The following is a 14,315-nucleotide window of genomic DNA, read 5'->3' as shown; positions in this document are numbered from 1 at the left end:
TACCCCGAGGTTCAGGACTCTATGATTCCCGAAGGATATGTCCGGTGGATGTCCACCGGAACGTATCCGGAAATTCTCACCTCCAGAATGCAGGGCTCGGAGGATTGAGCTCAAAACGTGTGAAAAGAAAGTATAACTATTTTCAATATTCAATATAAAACTTCTCAGGCATTTTAATATTTTAATTGAACGAAGCTTTACCAGCAATGAAGGTGTCCATTGACAATGACAGGCGTTACAGGCGGCAGGATGTAATTCGGCAGAGCAATTGTGACCAAGTTTATTACCGAAGGTGCCCGGGTTCTAGCTGGATATTATGGAGCCTAGAAGAGGCCCATGATGACCCCTCGAGAAACATAATTTATTGACAGAAATCTGACTGTAAAAAGTATGATCAAATTCAGTACTGTCAAACTCTCTGACTAGCAGTAAAACCGGATAAACCCGCGAACTTGGATAGACAAAATCACTAGTCAATACTGCATTTTTTTGGTGGGTTATCTAGATCTGACGTCCGACGAGATTCTGGGTAAATTACCCTGTATCTGATCGGGTGGTTTCCTTCTGTATATGACCAAGTATTTGGACTCGGTATTTGACACCTCCCAGCTTAATGAAGCATTTCATCTGATAGCTTCAAGAGCTGTTGATCTCTCTCAATTGCTTCATTTCTGGCATTTTCGTCGATTAGCCTCTGTTTTGGTTGATCAGGTCTAATATCGGTCATCCCTATCATTTCTGTAAGATCTGCTGCTTTGTGGCACCTCTTTTAACATCAATTGTTCCGAGCTAACTGGCAAAGCCAGAGCGTATACACAGATAACACGGCTTTTCAACACCGCACTAATATGAAACATATGAGTAAGACTAAACTTGCAGGAGTCTTCTGTTGAATTATGTACCTGCTTTCGTCTACGCCAATGATCGCGGGCATGTCGGCGACTACCTAGTGTTTGAACCCAGCAAGTCTGGGGCGAGAAATCTCCAAGTGGCGATGGAATCTTTCGAAAACATACTCTTGAAAAAATACTCTTTAGACCCAATACATATGTTTAATGATTCCTAAGGCACCTCTGTAATTTCTATCCTATTTATAACACTTAAATTGTGGAAGGCTATTTCTGCGAGCTATGCAATCACTTCCGACGACGTCCAGCGAAACCCCAGTGGATCTGGTTGGCTGACTTCATATCAACATCGAGCTCATCCGCAAAGGTCCAGACCAGCCCGGGGTTCTTCTGAAACATCCGTCCAACTAAAACCATATCAAGGCCATCCCTCAAGAGGTCATTAGCCTGGGGACCAGAAGTAATGGCTCCGACGGTTCCCACAAGAAGACGGTCGCCCAATTTATTCTTCACTTGGAGAGCGGCCGGGGCTTGATATCCTGGTCCGCCAATGATCTTTTGTCTCGGGTCGTTACCTCCGCTAGAAACATCGAGGACATCCACTCCGCGGCTCGCCAAAATTTCAGCAAGTTGAATGGTTGAAGTGACGTCCCAGCTGGGCTCATTTTCTAGGTGCTCTAACCACTCCGTGCCACTAACACGGAAGAAAAGAGGCATCTTCCCGGGCATGTTTTGTCGAGACACGTCAACGATCTGGAGCGCGAACCGAATTCGGTTCTGGAAGCTCCCGCCATATTCATCAGTTCGCTTATTAGAGACTGGGGAAAGGAACTCGTGGATAAGATATCCGTGTGCGCCGTGAATCTCAATAGCCTATGAATGATTTCGGTTAGCTGTGAGTGCACATTTAATGAATCCAGTGAACATACATCAAACCCGGCCCGAACTGCTCTTTTAACAGCTTCGCCCCAGGACAGTATGAAGGATTGAATCTCACTGAGAGACATTTCCCGAGGAATGATGTTTTTGTCCTTATAGGCGATAGCGCTCGGGGCAACCACATCATTAGGCCAGCCGTAACGCTGTTAAAATAAATAAGTAATCTGTAAATGTCAAATTAGGGTGTCTTCATACCGGTGTAAAACCCTCATTTTCGAAACCGTTGACCTTAGGTTAATGATTAGTACATGGTGTGCGTCTCGTAGCGTCTAGATATAGCCTACCGATTTCATAGGAGCCCCTGGGCCACGAGTCATGGACAGCCAAGGTGCAACGGTGCTTGCTTTGCGTCCAGCATGCGCGAGTTGAATACCGGTGAGCTGGCCCTGGCTATGAGCAAATTCCACGATCCTCTTTAATGGCTCGATCTGAGAATCCTTCCAGAGGCCGGAGTCCTCCGGTGTAATTCGACCATTAGGAATTACCGCAGTGGCTTCTACGAAGGAGAGACCAGGTCCACGTGAGATAATGCCACCCAGATGAGCAAAATGCCAGTCGTTAAGGTGTCCATCTGCGGCCGAATATTGGCAGAGGGGAGAGAGCTTTCGTTATCAGTTATTGCTAAAGCAGTGAAACCGCAAGGTCTACTCACCAAAATGCGGTTATGAAGCTCAAGACCTCTGATCTTCAATGGAGCAAAGAGCTTGGGTACATTCGGGTGATTCGGCGCTGGTGAGACAACTGTGCCGGCGGGCGGGTCTTGCTTTGGGGTAAAATATGATACCTGATGAAAGTCAAATCTGTGCCAAGACCTTAATAAATATTGACTCAGGTGGTGGCACTTACACCGCTGGCTGGTTCGTTGGCTATTTCAACGATGGCACTTTCGTCGGCGTTTGCGTAGTGGGAAGGCATCTTGAACGATTGCAAAAACTTGTTTGGTCTCCTGTTTCTGTTACAAGATTTGCAGATTTCTAGATTTATATAGTCCCTTTTCTTTTATGTATTTCTAAGCCAGGAGGACCACATTCCAAAGTTCAGAACTTTCCACCAAAATCTCTCCGAGAAACTGGGTTTCTTTTGTCTCCACGTTTGCCTCATACAAAGAAGCTTAACCTGTCACGAAGATCCTCATTGGGTGTTGAGGCGAGGCTGACAAAAGTATGCAAACAGTGGGTGGTATGGACTCCAAGTCCACCGGACTCGGACCTGGAAAATTGAAACCACTTGGGAAGCCATCTTCCTTGGCTACTTCTGCTGGCGTCCCAGGCAGTCGGAGAGACATATTATTTTTCAACGATTATACCGGCCACATTCGTAACAAAACGTTAGTCGCTGTTGAGCGACGATTCACATTATCGATCGAGTTGAAAAGATGTGAGGCTCTCTCTCTACTTAAAGTAGCACCGGCGCACCACCGTGTACATTTCCAGACCTCCCTCATAGCCTATGGAACTCTGGTGGTCTCTAAATATCATTGGCGAGGAGAGAGCAAATCCTAAAAAGGCATTTCGATATGGTTCGTCCGTGCAGACCGATGAAAACTTACCAACCTTTGACGTGTTTAGTGATGCCCTTGAACCCCCTTAGATGGTCATTTAGGAAATGGCACCTATAAGAAGGCTCGGTGCATACTAAGTCCATAAACTGCGTGTTGAATTTGATTAAACCTCGACAGGAGTCGCGATTCTCCAGGTCTGGTCCAGTCCTAGAACCGCCAAGATCAGGTTCCGGGTCTAGGTTCTTAGAACCGCGATTCTACTATAGGGTAGTTAGAACCGACCTTGGAACCTGCAGGTTCCTCAAACAGTGCAAATCATGGAAACCCTTGGAGTTAGTATATCTTATGCAAGTTATACAGTTTTGGCCAGTGAGTATTCATCTTACATCTCTAGTTAAAAAGAAGAATTAGATGCGAAGAGAATTAGATAGATTTATAATGTAAAATGGTGGGATCTTGAGATTCTCTGTTCTATGGCTTTTGATATTCATACATGCTTTCATCCCTTCGTATACGCTTCAAACCCCGCCAAGATGTCCGCCCTCGGCATGTAAATTGCAGTGGAGAGTGTCCAATAAAAGTATTAAAGGCACAACAGGTTTTTGGGACCATCATGGCCGAATTTTCTGGCAGGGAGGTGGTTGCCACTCTATAGTTATCATGTTATATTGTATGAAAATTCTTATATCTTAGAGGTCTGTAGAGTACCGTGAGTCCGCCTCGCAAACTATCACTTATTTTGAGACCGAGAGGCCGGCACAGAACACTTTGAATACTGATTGAGATACTAAAAAAGCATATATTGAGACCTAGCAAGAGCAGGCATAGGAATATCTCAACCATACCAGTCAGGTCACAGAAGAAGCAAGTAGAAAATGACAAAAGAATAGACTTCAAGGTATCTCGAAGACTACTCGGCCTTGCCTTTCCCATGGGAAGGGTGACGATTCTCATCCGAGGAAGGGTGGCGATTCTCATCCGAGACAGGAACTGGAACTTCGACAAGCCGCCTGGGCATCAAGGAAGGGCCAAGAGTGACACCTACAAAGTCCAGATGGGCAACCATGGTCCATAGAGACCAGGCTTCCCACGACATTCCCATAATAAGGAAAATAGACTGATCGGTTTCATAAGCGTCCGAGATCTCCACTTTCATACTGAGCGGTAGATCTTGGATCGCATTTTTGAAGCTTTCTAGTACGTCGCTATGACCCCGTGTTTGACTGTGACCGTGCAAGGTCAGTTTGACAAGTACATGTTTCTCATTCACATGTGGTGAAGGGCGTGGGATGCGCGAGGAAGGAGTGTGGTCATTGAACACGAGTCTGATTGGCCGGGTACCACTGAGAGTTTCAAACACAGCATTTGGAGCATTCCGTGGTTTCTGTCGCTGTATTTCCTGAAACAAGGCGGCTGTGGACACACTTGATTGACCTTTAAAGTGCTGAACTGCATGGAATAGTCGCATAGTAAACGATGCTTTCTGGCCCCGAAGGCTTGTTCCCTCATTAGGACCACAGGCCGCCATAACTTGGGTCACTCTTGAGGCCTGTGTTCTTGTTGCGGCGCCAGAGTAGCAACAATCAACTACCCCGAGGACATCGACGTGTCGCACAGCATCTCTTTCGGAAAAAAAGTCTGCACGGAGATCGGACCATGCAATAAGTTTACCGTCCTGGATAAAATGCAGTCCCCCATCGACGATAGCTCCATGTCCGACGTAGTAGAACACGAATAAGGAATGTTGTTTGGAATTACAGCAGTCAACAATCATTTTGCGGATCTTGTCTGAAAGATTCCAATATGGGGTGAGGTCCGTTGCTTTCAGAATGTGATCGGTATACTGGATGTTGAAGGTTTCCATGACTTTGCCCATAGTGATGATATCTTGCTCTGCACCGGTAGTATCATTTTCCCAGCGAATGAGGATGGCCACTTTCCGGGCGTGAACATTACCACGGGATGCTGCTACCTTTTTCAGGTCTGCTTTTAAGACAGGGAGGTGATGAACCCGAGGTGCCTTCGAAGGAAATGAAACAGGCACTGATTGAAGCGGAACAGGGGCGGAATGGTGAGATGTAGCGGGCGATACTGGATCAGATGGTTCAGACATTGTACTAAACGATGTTAGTCCTTAGAAAAAGAAAGAAAAGTATGGATCACTTGATAGTTGGTACTCACGATGTGAATTGTGGGGACGAAATGATGTCGAAGTGATAACAGTCTGAGGAGAAAGTGAGGTAAAGATGGGTTTCAGGTGAGAAGAAACTGAAGTGCAAGCAGACGTTCGAAGAGGAGAGACTCGAAAAGTGCGTTGTAGAAAAGAGATGCTTGTAGCATCAAAGAAATCTTTGTATCATCGGTCTTGAACCATAAGAGGAGCGGTTGCTCACATAGAGCCCCGACGCCAATTTGGGCTTCGGACCCGTACCTTCCACCTTTGGGACTATTCCTTCCGCTGTTGGTAATATCATGGGTCCTATAGTCAATGCACTTTTTTCTACGTATGCCTCTTGGAGGCGGATCGGATGGGTCAACCGCCCATTGCTTGGAACAGGCGCACATGATTATCTTCTTTCTCAACAAGAATGTTAATGACACAGGCTTAGCCATCGCGCAGTTTCAAACTATTCGCCTGTTTGGTGGCCTTGTCGGCCTCACTATCTCTTCATCCATTTTCAACAATGTTTTCCCGAAGACAATTACTCATACTACAGTTCAGTTGACGGGGGTCTTGGCACCTCTGAAAGATGCCTCCAACGCCGTCAACTTCGATGGGCTAGGAAAATCAGGGACTAGAATGGTCACAAATCGCTGAAATGAGAACCTGCAACCTTTCCGCTGTTTTATATGTTTCAAATAACAGAACTTGACCACGTTGACATCGAGATGACGTGTCAAATCCCTACTAGCCACCACCCATCAGGTTTTGCGGTTCTCCGCCAGATTGAAGCAGCAACAACCTGGAGATGGGCAAATTGTCCACAACAGAGTGCTAAATCCTTTCCTTATATTTTGGACAATACGGAGACATCCCCTGAAAGGAGGCAGATTGGGGCACTAACGTGGAGTTTGAAGATGTTCGTGCTGACCAGTTGGTTGACAGGGATGTGGGTCGAGAGACCATTCAAGATCATCATGGTAGGATTTACATTGATGGTATGACTAAGGCTAAAGGTAGTCCAATGCACACGATAACCCCCCTAACTCTGGTATAAGTACTATTGACAACCGCTGAGTATGCTGGGGGGGCTGTGACAAATACACATTATGATATAATACCTCCCGTGAGACGAATAACCTCAAGGAACGGTATCCGGGAACTCCTTGAAATTAACGAAATGCTCTGCCCCCATCTTCAATGACCGACCACGCTTTTTACTGCCCGCATTAATAACAATAGGTCGTAGTCCAAAGGCCTTTGTAATCTGTACAGCTTGGATTCGTGGCAGTCCTTTGCCTCTTAGAATACACAAAATATAAAAGTCTTTGAACATCATTTGTATTATATTACCCCCTTTTGTTGGAAAGAGAAGTGTAAATGTTGATTACCTGGACAACATTTTCGCAAGGCTGACCATCCATGGGGGATTTCGAAAGTTCTCACACTTTCGGAATGATCTGTTGAGAACCTTGTGATCTTGTCCATTAAACCAAGGGGCCTATTTGGGACTAATCCAGTTGCATTAGTCACCAGAGTGATATATTGATTAGCAAGCTGGAAACGTTGGGCGATTACAAAGTCAAGCTCCTCCATGGAAAGATGCTGTAGTGCCGACATACAGAATATGTGGTCGACCCTTTGTGTTCTTTCGGCCAGGTATACTTCCATCCTCTTATGAACGAGCTCGGTATACAAATTGGTTTGGTGGCAGATATCCAATGATTTCTTGGATATCTCGACTCCCACCATTTCCGTAATTTTGTTCGCCGGATGCAATTTCAGACGGTAGCCGACAGTGCCAGTCCCACACCCAAGATCAAGTGCGGTGCCTTGATAATATCCCGTCGTAATATTACTGGCAGCGTCGGTCGCTGAAACCGGGCCAGCATGAGATTGAACCAGGGAGTCATAGAAGTTTGCCACTTCAATAAAATCATATTGCGATTGCATTAAGCGCAGGAAAGGCTGCTGGTGCTGTTACAAGTCGACTCGTTGAGATCAATACAAGTATCCATGTCAACGCTAGACCAAGTCTTAGGTGTCTATCTGCAGTGCTTCCGTGTTATATTTTATGTGATGACTGGGCTGAGTGCACTGGGTTTGGCGACTTCAATATTCCTGGATGAGATAAGCCTCAGTGGCAGGGAACTTGGGAACCAGCGCTTTGAAGACTAGGCTATAATCTCAGTAATAAGTTTTAGTGCTACGATATCTGGGCAACATGGTTCATATAAGCTGTTCCCGCACGCAATAATCCCGCACCTAATCAGTTGCAGTGTCTTTTCCATGGAAGAAATTGGCTCTCTTGTATCCGGAGAGGTATATTTACGAAAGTTTTGACTGGAATTAATCGTACTAGATGGACTCACGAGAAAATAAAGCGGTCTCCAACGGGTCCCCAGGTGTCAAACCGAAAAGGGTATGTATGCTGCGGAGCGTCTTGATGCGGGAGCATATATCATCGTACATATTCTTTTCATGAGAGTTCACATCGAAGAACATTTTAAAAGCAATAGTGCAGCTATGAAGGATTTTCCCATGCAGATCATTAATCCTACATACCTCAAATGTAGCGGTCTAGGGAAATCGGGGCTAGCAATAAATGCTAATCGCAACTGATGAAAAGTTGATGTTGAGGCTAAAATGAACCTGTATAAGAGTAAATACTAGGTCTGTTCAGATGAAACTGAGAATGTGGAAATATCAAAACATTGAAATTAGAAATCGAATAAATCTGATAGCGTGGGGTAAAAAGGGACCTCGGGACCCTTGGCACTTTAGGCACCACGTTATCACGTCAACATGAGGCTGAACTTGATACAAATCTCTCGCATCTAGAGACCGACACCAAAAAGGAAAGCAAAATAAGAAATCTCAGATCCAGTTACAATCAAAGTTGTTGTGAGACCCACCGATCTTACGGCCCAGCCGCTTATCCAATTTGTTTCTCTTTTTCCCAACTTCACCTTTCCCCCCAAACACCCATCTTCCCCGGGTTCGGTTTCTTCACTCCCTTTCAAAACTTTGGCTTGATCAGGGTTCTATCAATCGCATACTCTTATTCGTTGTGGGAGCTCTGTCCCGCACTGAACTTGCCCCCCCGCCACACCTCCGCGCTTCTCTCCTCCATTCCCCCCTTCCCCCTCCCCCTTACTCCGAACTCAGAATTCAGACTACATTTCAGTCTCAGCCAAAATGGATCGGGCTATAGCGCGCGCCGTGACCGAGAAGCAGCCGGTCCCGGAGATCGACTTCACATTGCACACGATGGAGGACAACACACAGGTGTCGACAATGGAGAGAGTGGTCAAAGGTAATGCAGTGGTCTCGGTCGCTTTCGCAAGATGTGATCTGATTGCTAACGGTTTTTCGTGACAGAGGTCCAAGCGCCCGCTCTCAGCTATCCTCCGGATGATATGTTTTGGTCGCCTGAGGATCCCTCCAAGCCCAATCTTCAGTACCTCAAGCAACACCTCTATCGTGAAGGTCGTCTTTCAGAAGAACAGGCTCTATGGATCATCCACGCCGGTACACAGGTTTTGAAAGCCGAGCCAAATTTGCTCGAGATGGATGCGCCCATCACAGTGTGTGGCGATGTTCACGGCCAGTACTACGATTTGATGAAGCTGTTCGAGGTCGGCGGTGACCCTTCGGAGACGAGATATCTGTTTTTGGGTGACTATGTGGACCGTGGTTATTTCAGTATTGAGGTGGGTCATCCAAGTCTCCCTAAATCTAGACCTACCCTGACCATTTGTCTCCGCAGTGCGTCCTCTATCTCTGGGCATTGAAGATCTGGTATCCCGATTCACTTTGGTTGCTGCGGGGTAATCACGAATGTCGCCATTTGACAGACTACTTCACCTTCAAGTTGGAGTGCAAGCACAAATATAGTGAACGGCTCTACGAGGCATGCCTGGAATCCTTCTGTGCGCTGCCGCTGGCGGCGGTTATGAACAAGCAGTTCCTCTGCATTCACGGTGGTCTCAGCCCCGAGCTGCATACCCTCGAAGACATCAAGGCTGTATGTATCTGCCCTATCCGCATTTTTAATGATGATATTAGCAGAATGCTTACCGGCATAGATTGATCGCTTCCGCGAACCCCCAACCCACGGCCTCATGTGCGACATCCTTTGGGCTGACCCTCTGGAGGAATTTGGTCAAGAAAAGACAGGCGATTTCTTCATTCACAACAGTGTCCGTGGTTGCTCCTACTTTTTCTCTTATCCTGCGGCATGCGCGTTTTTGGAGAAGAACAATTTGCTCTCCATCATCAGAGCTCATGAGGCCCAGGATGCCGGATATCGCATGTACAGAAAGACGCGAACCACCGGCTTCCCCAGTGTTATGACTATTTTCAGTGCGCCCAACTACCTGGATGTTTACAACAACAAGGCGGCTGTCCTCAAATATGAGAACAATGTGATGAACATCCGCCAATTCAACTGCACCCCGCACCCATATTGGCTGCCCAACTTCATGGATGTTTTCACTTGGTCTTTGCCGTTCGTTGGTGAGAAGATCACAGATATGCTCATCGCTATTCTCAACACCTGCTCGAAGGAAGAGTTGGAGGACGAGCCTCCCACACCTGTGTCTCCTATTGAACAGAAGGATAAAGATCCAGTCTCGTCTCCCTCGATGGACCCCGAATCCACCGAGTTCAAGAGACGTGCTATCAAAAACAAAATTCTTGCCATTGGTCGCCTCTCTCGTGTCTTCCAGGTTCTCCGCGAGCAGTCCGAGAGTGTCACTGAGCTGAAGACGGCGGCTGGCGGTCGTCTTCCTGCTGGAACCCTCATGCTAGGTGCGGAAGGTATCAAACAGGCTATTCACAACTTCGAGGACGCCCGGAAGGTTGATATCCAGAACGAGCACGTGCCTCCTAGCCACGAAGAAGTTATCGCAAAGAGCGAGGAGAGTCGTCGTGTGGCTCTGGAGCGGGCTGAGCATGAAGCTGCCAACGATGCTGGACTCGCCACGGTTGCTCGACGGATCAGCATGTAAGTGTTCACTTGAGAGATCTTGCCACCATTCCATTTCACATACTAATTAAAATCATCAGGTCTGCTGGCTCAGGTCGCCCCCGTTCTCGACAGAGGGATCCTCCTAAGGATGCCTGATCAAACTATGATGTGGCCGAGTTGATATTATGACACGATCTATGCATTTCTTCTTCCTGTCCTCCAGCGCACACGCCTTTTGTCCCGACACGATCGATACGATACCCTATCTATCTGCTTGATCCTAACCCTCGCCTGGCGATTTAACCTGTGAATCCACAACTCTAGCGATAAATAGGACTGTTCAGTTAAAATGTGTGCTTTTTCACCCCACGTTTCGTAGCCAAGTCTGCAACTATAGTACTGAAAGGGCTTCATTTACTTTAATTATTGACATAATGATCTCCCTAATTTCAACCAAGTTATCTGGTGGCTAAGTAAAGTATGAGACTACCTGGTTATGAAGCCCGTGACGGACGCCAAGGCCCGTTCCCGCATCCACTTCCGCTCAACCAAGTTCATCCCAAGTGCCATCGCGAGAACTGCCCTACAAAGCTCGCTTCACTGCGCCCCAATGGCTCCAAGATTGCGCAGCGCGCTCGCAAAGAGCCTGTCGCGTCCACTGGATATCAGCGCTGTCTTTTACTGCCCCTCGTGCGCGATCTGGCGACGAACCTTGTCCGCGCGCGCCTACACCAGTCGCAGCATCGACAAACCCGACACATCTCGACGAGTCGCCAGAGCTCAAAACACAATCGCAGCATCGGCTCCCCGGACATTTACCACATCCTCTATTATTACTGCGAGGAGCGTGCCGCCACGGTTCAAAGAGCTGCACGCCGCACTCGAAGGAGTGAAGGATGCCGCCTTGGAAGAGGTGAACCTCAGTCGGCTGCAATTTGCACTGCGGGGATTGGAGTCTGAAACGCCTCTTATTAGAGTAGCTGGTGAGTTTCTGGTTATACGACCGGACTATTGCTTCCGGCACTGGGTCTTCCTCAAAAAAAGCATGGCACTAATCTATCTTCGAATTGGACTCTAGTTCTTGGATTGAATGATGCCACCTCTGCACGAAAGCTTGTTCGACTACTACTTGCCGACCCATTGGCACCCCGGGAAGGTTGGGAAGACATCCTCGACTCATACGATGCCGATTCATCCCGAGGACTGCTGATCAGGTATGGACAAGTCTTCTGTCTGCGGTGTTGACCCTCCTCAACTAGTACTAATTTGAAGGATTAATTCTATAGATATGGCGAAATCTCACAATCCATCCCCAATGACCTGCTACCGACCATATCAGTGCCATCGCCCATCCTGAGGAAAGGAAACTTGGAGATCCTAGTCAGCACTCTAGGCTCTGAGCCTGACAACCACGCCACTACGTTACACGCCGACACCTTCCTCGTCCCAACAGTTACCATCCAGACCTCGCACTCCGGTCGGCATAATTTTGTTCGGTATCCTGTGCACCGCACGATCGTATGCGGACGTGGAGTGGATGGCCTGCTATCGTACAGCACAATGATAGGTCGGGCAGACCTGAAAAACGAGGCCTCTTCAGTGCGCGGGGCCATTGAACTTGCAGTGGCAGACCAGAAGTCCACAAACGAGCGACTGTCCCTGGTAGATGTCGAGCGTGCCAGCACAGCACTGGATAAATTCCGTGAATCTGTCCACAATGCCTCCGACTACGAACGTGGGTGGAATGGCAGTGGCGTCCAACCTCTCATCGATTGGCTTGCAACTTTCTCGGATGCATCCAGTGGAAATGCACTGAATCCGGCATTGGTCCCTCTAGTGGAGTCTCTTGTTGACGCAGCCGACGCTAGTGTAATCGCCAGAGATGCCAAGGCGCTCCATGATCAAACTTCCGGCGTGGCCTCCGAAGAGGTTCGGTCCAACTTGGACCGGGGCGTGACTAGCTGGGCCGAGCGTGCTCACTCTGAGCTTCGCAGTTCCCTCGATGCAGGGCTGGCCAGTCCTCGCTGGCGTGGTCTTGCATGGTGGAAACTCTTCTGGCGCGTTGACGATGTGAGCATGATTACATCCGAGATCTTGGAACGGAACTTCCTTCGCCGGGCGGAGCAGGAGGTCATCTGGACCGTGGGCAAACACCAGCAGGCCGGCCTGTTGGAAGAGCCTCCATCTTCCATCCCTGACACTGCAAAGGACTCTGCCATGCCTCCCTGGCCAACCCAGATTCCCGACCTTCGCACCAAGCTCCTGACTAGCACAGTGCCATCCCTTCAAGCCCTCGCCCAGAGTCTGGTCCTTTTCACCGTATCCACCACTACCTTGACGTCTGCTCTTTCCGCCCTAACCTATGTGGCTATCCCATCGGCCGGCGTGTACGAGTCATGTACGCTTGCCGCCGTGGGTTTGATCTACTCTATGCGTCGTCAGCAGAAGAGGTGGGATGTCGCTCGTACTTTCTGGGAGGAGGAGGTCCGTGAGGAAGGTCGCACCTCGCTGCTAGAAACCGAAGTTGCTCTTCGCAGTATTGTACGGGATGGCGGCAAGACTGTCGAGGAGCTATCTGACACCCGTGCCCGAAAGTCCGTTGCAAGAGCGAGAAAGGCTTTGGAAGACGTGAAGGTGTAATCTGCGCTGTAAAACATCGAACAATGTACTGTATGTGTATTGCCTTTTTAGGATAGAGCCCTAGAGCTGCAATCTCTATGATATTCGTTAAGAATCGTGGTAGTGCCATCTACCACGTTCCGAGGTTAACATCCCGTTTAGGAAACACATATGTGCATCAGACCCGTAAATCTCCACTCTCGTGTAATAGTTTTGAACGGAAGTGGAATGTGGCTTTCTCCAAGTACAATGGTTGTAGACCAAGGCCTAATTATAGCCCAAGGGATGTTCAAGATATATCTTGTCATATACTGTACATAAGCCGAACATAAGTTGCTCCATAGTAGATCTTAATACATGATAGCTAATGCAGGCCTTTTCTATTTTACAGATATTTAAATGCCGAGCTACGTCATACTAAAAAGCTTCGCGAGGACAATGTGAGATCTGGGACATGGGGGGACAGAGTGTTGAATCAGGTCAGGGAGAATAATACATCTTAAACGGCATGGTCTAAGCTCGTTTAAGCATGGTCCGTACTACAGTTGATATATATCTTGACTCCGATAGGATGAAATATACAATCTCTTATAGATGTATCATTTTATATACACCTGTTTCATATTGGGCACACACAATACTCTTTTCCGAGTAATTGCAAATTCCCCCTATCGAACCCCAAATAGGGGCGATATAATTTAGTCGTTTCAGGTTGCGCCCTCTAAGCCAATCTCCATGCCCAACGTGGGTCACCAAGACGGGTCTAGTGGTTTAGCCCAGGAACGCGCCGTTCGTTCAAGCGTCTCAGATATCGACAACGGGAAGTCCTCCACAGAATCTTCATCTTCTTCCCCCTCTCTCTCTCCCTCGTGTTCTGGCGCGCTGGAATTACACGTAAATTAAAACCCCCCCACCCAGGATGGGTGCTCATTTCAATTTCGGATGAACACCCAATCGTAATACGAAGGGAGATAGAGGCTCAGACTACTGTTCGACTGGTAATGAGTCCCCAGCCTGCTTAATTTCTAAAATGTGAAGGGATTGGCCGGCTCATTAAACTCAGGCCCCTCTCCAAGCACTAAGGGGGGATTGGCGCCTCATTATTGAGGACCTCCCATTTTTTCTTACCTTTTCCGCCTTGAAGTACTTGATCCCCGTGGGCTGCTCCTTAATCTGTTCCCTCTCCTGTGTCCTCACTCTTTTGCCCTATCTCAGGGTCTGTCGCTCATTACTTTTGTCGCTCATTTATTGCCTCGGTTCTTTTCTATACTTAAA

General features: G+C 47.8%; 5 protein-coding genes across 5 annotated transcripts; 3 read left to right on the top strand and 2 right to left on the bottom strand.

Moving 5' to 3' along the window:
* Positions 1–1,136: 1,136 nt before the first annotated feature.
* Positions 1,137–2,702, bottom strand: N7447_002769 (NADH:flavin oxidoreductase/NADH oxidase; the record flags this gene model as incomplete). Its single annotated transcript, XM_057227044.1, has 6 exons — positions 1,137–1,721; positions 1,778–1,930; positions 1,983–2,015; positions 2,072–2,389; positions 2,440–2,571; positions 2,634–2,702. The coding sequence occupies 6 exons, from the start codon at positions 2,700–2,702 to the stop codon at positions 1,137–1,139; spliced, it is 1,290 nt and encodes a 429-aa protein (XP_057091060.1).
* A 1,496-nt stretch (positions 2,703–4,198) lies between these two features.
* Positions 4,199–5,401, bottom strand: N7447_002768 (uncharacterized protein; the record flags this gene model as incomplete). The annotated part of the gene is made up of 1 exon (XM_057227043.1): positions 4,199–5,401. One exon carries the CDS (start codon positions 5,399–5,401, stop codon positions 4,199–4,201), a length of 1,203 nt encoding a protein of 400 aa, XP_057091059.1.
* Positions 5,402–5,794: 393 nt separating this feature from the next.
* Positions 5,795–6,106, top strand: N7447_002767 (Major facilitator superfamily domain general substrate transporter; the record flags this gene model as incomplete). Its single annotated transcript, XM_057227042.1, has 1 exon — positions 5,795–6,106. One exon carries the CDS (start codon positions 5,795–5,797, stop codon positions 6,104–6,106), a length of 312 nt encoding a protein of 103 aa, XP_057091058.1.
* A 2,541-nt stretch (positions 6,107–8,647) lies between these two features.
* On the top strand, positions 8,648–10,577 carry N7447_002766 (serine/threonine-protein phosphatase 2B catalytic subunit; the record flags this gene model as incomplete). The annotated part of the gene is made up of 5 exons (XM_057227041.1): positions 8,648–8,765; positions 8,831–9,162; positions 9,219–9,476; positions 9,538–10,457; positions 10,520–10,577. The coding sequence occupies 5 exons, from the start codon at positions 8,648–8,650 to the stop codon at positions 10,575–10,577; spliced, it is 1,686 nt and encodes a 561-aa protein (XP_057091057.1).
* A 454-nt stretch (positions 10,578–11,031) lies between these two features.
* On the top strand, positions 11,032–13,061 carry N7447_002765 (uncharacterized protein; the record flags this gene model as incomplete). Its single annotated transcript, XM_057227040.1, has 3 exons — positions 11,032–11,404; positions 11,500–11,635; positions 11,708–13,061. 3 exons carry the CDS (start codon positions 11,032–11,034, stop codon positions 13,059–13,061), a joined length of 1,863 nt encoding a protein of 620 aa, XP_057091056.1.
* Positions 13,062–14,315: the final 1,254 nt, after the last annotated feature.

The sequence above is a fragment of the Penicillium robsamsonii genome (genome assembly GCF_028829455.1).
Source record: "Penicillium robsamsonii strain IBT 29466 chromosome Unknown utg000001l_segment0_segment0, whole genome shotgun sequence".
Lineage (NCBI taxonomy): Eukaryota > Fungi > Ascomycota > Eurotiomycetes > Eurotiales > Aspergillaceae > Penicillium > Penicillium robsamsonii.
This window is presented reverse-complemented; position numbering and strand designations above follow the sequence as displayed.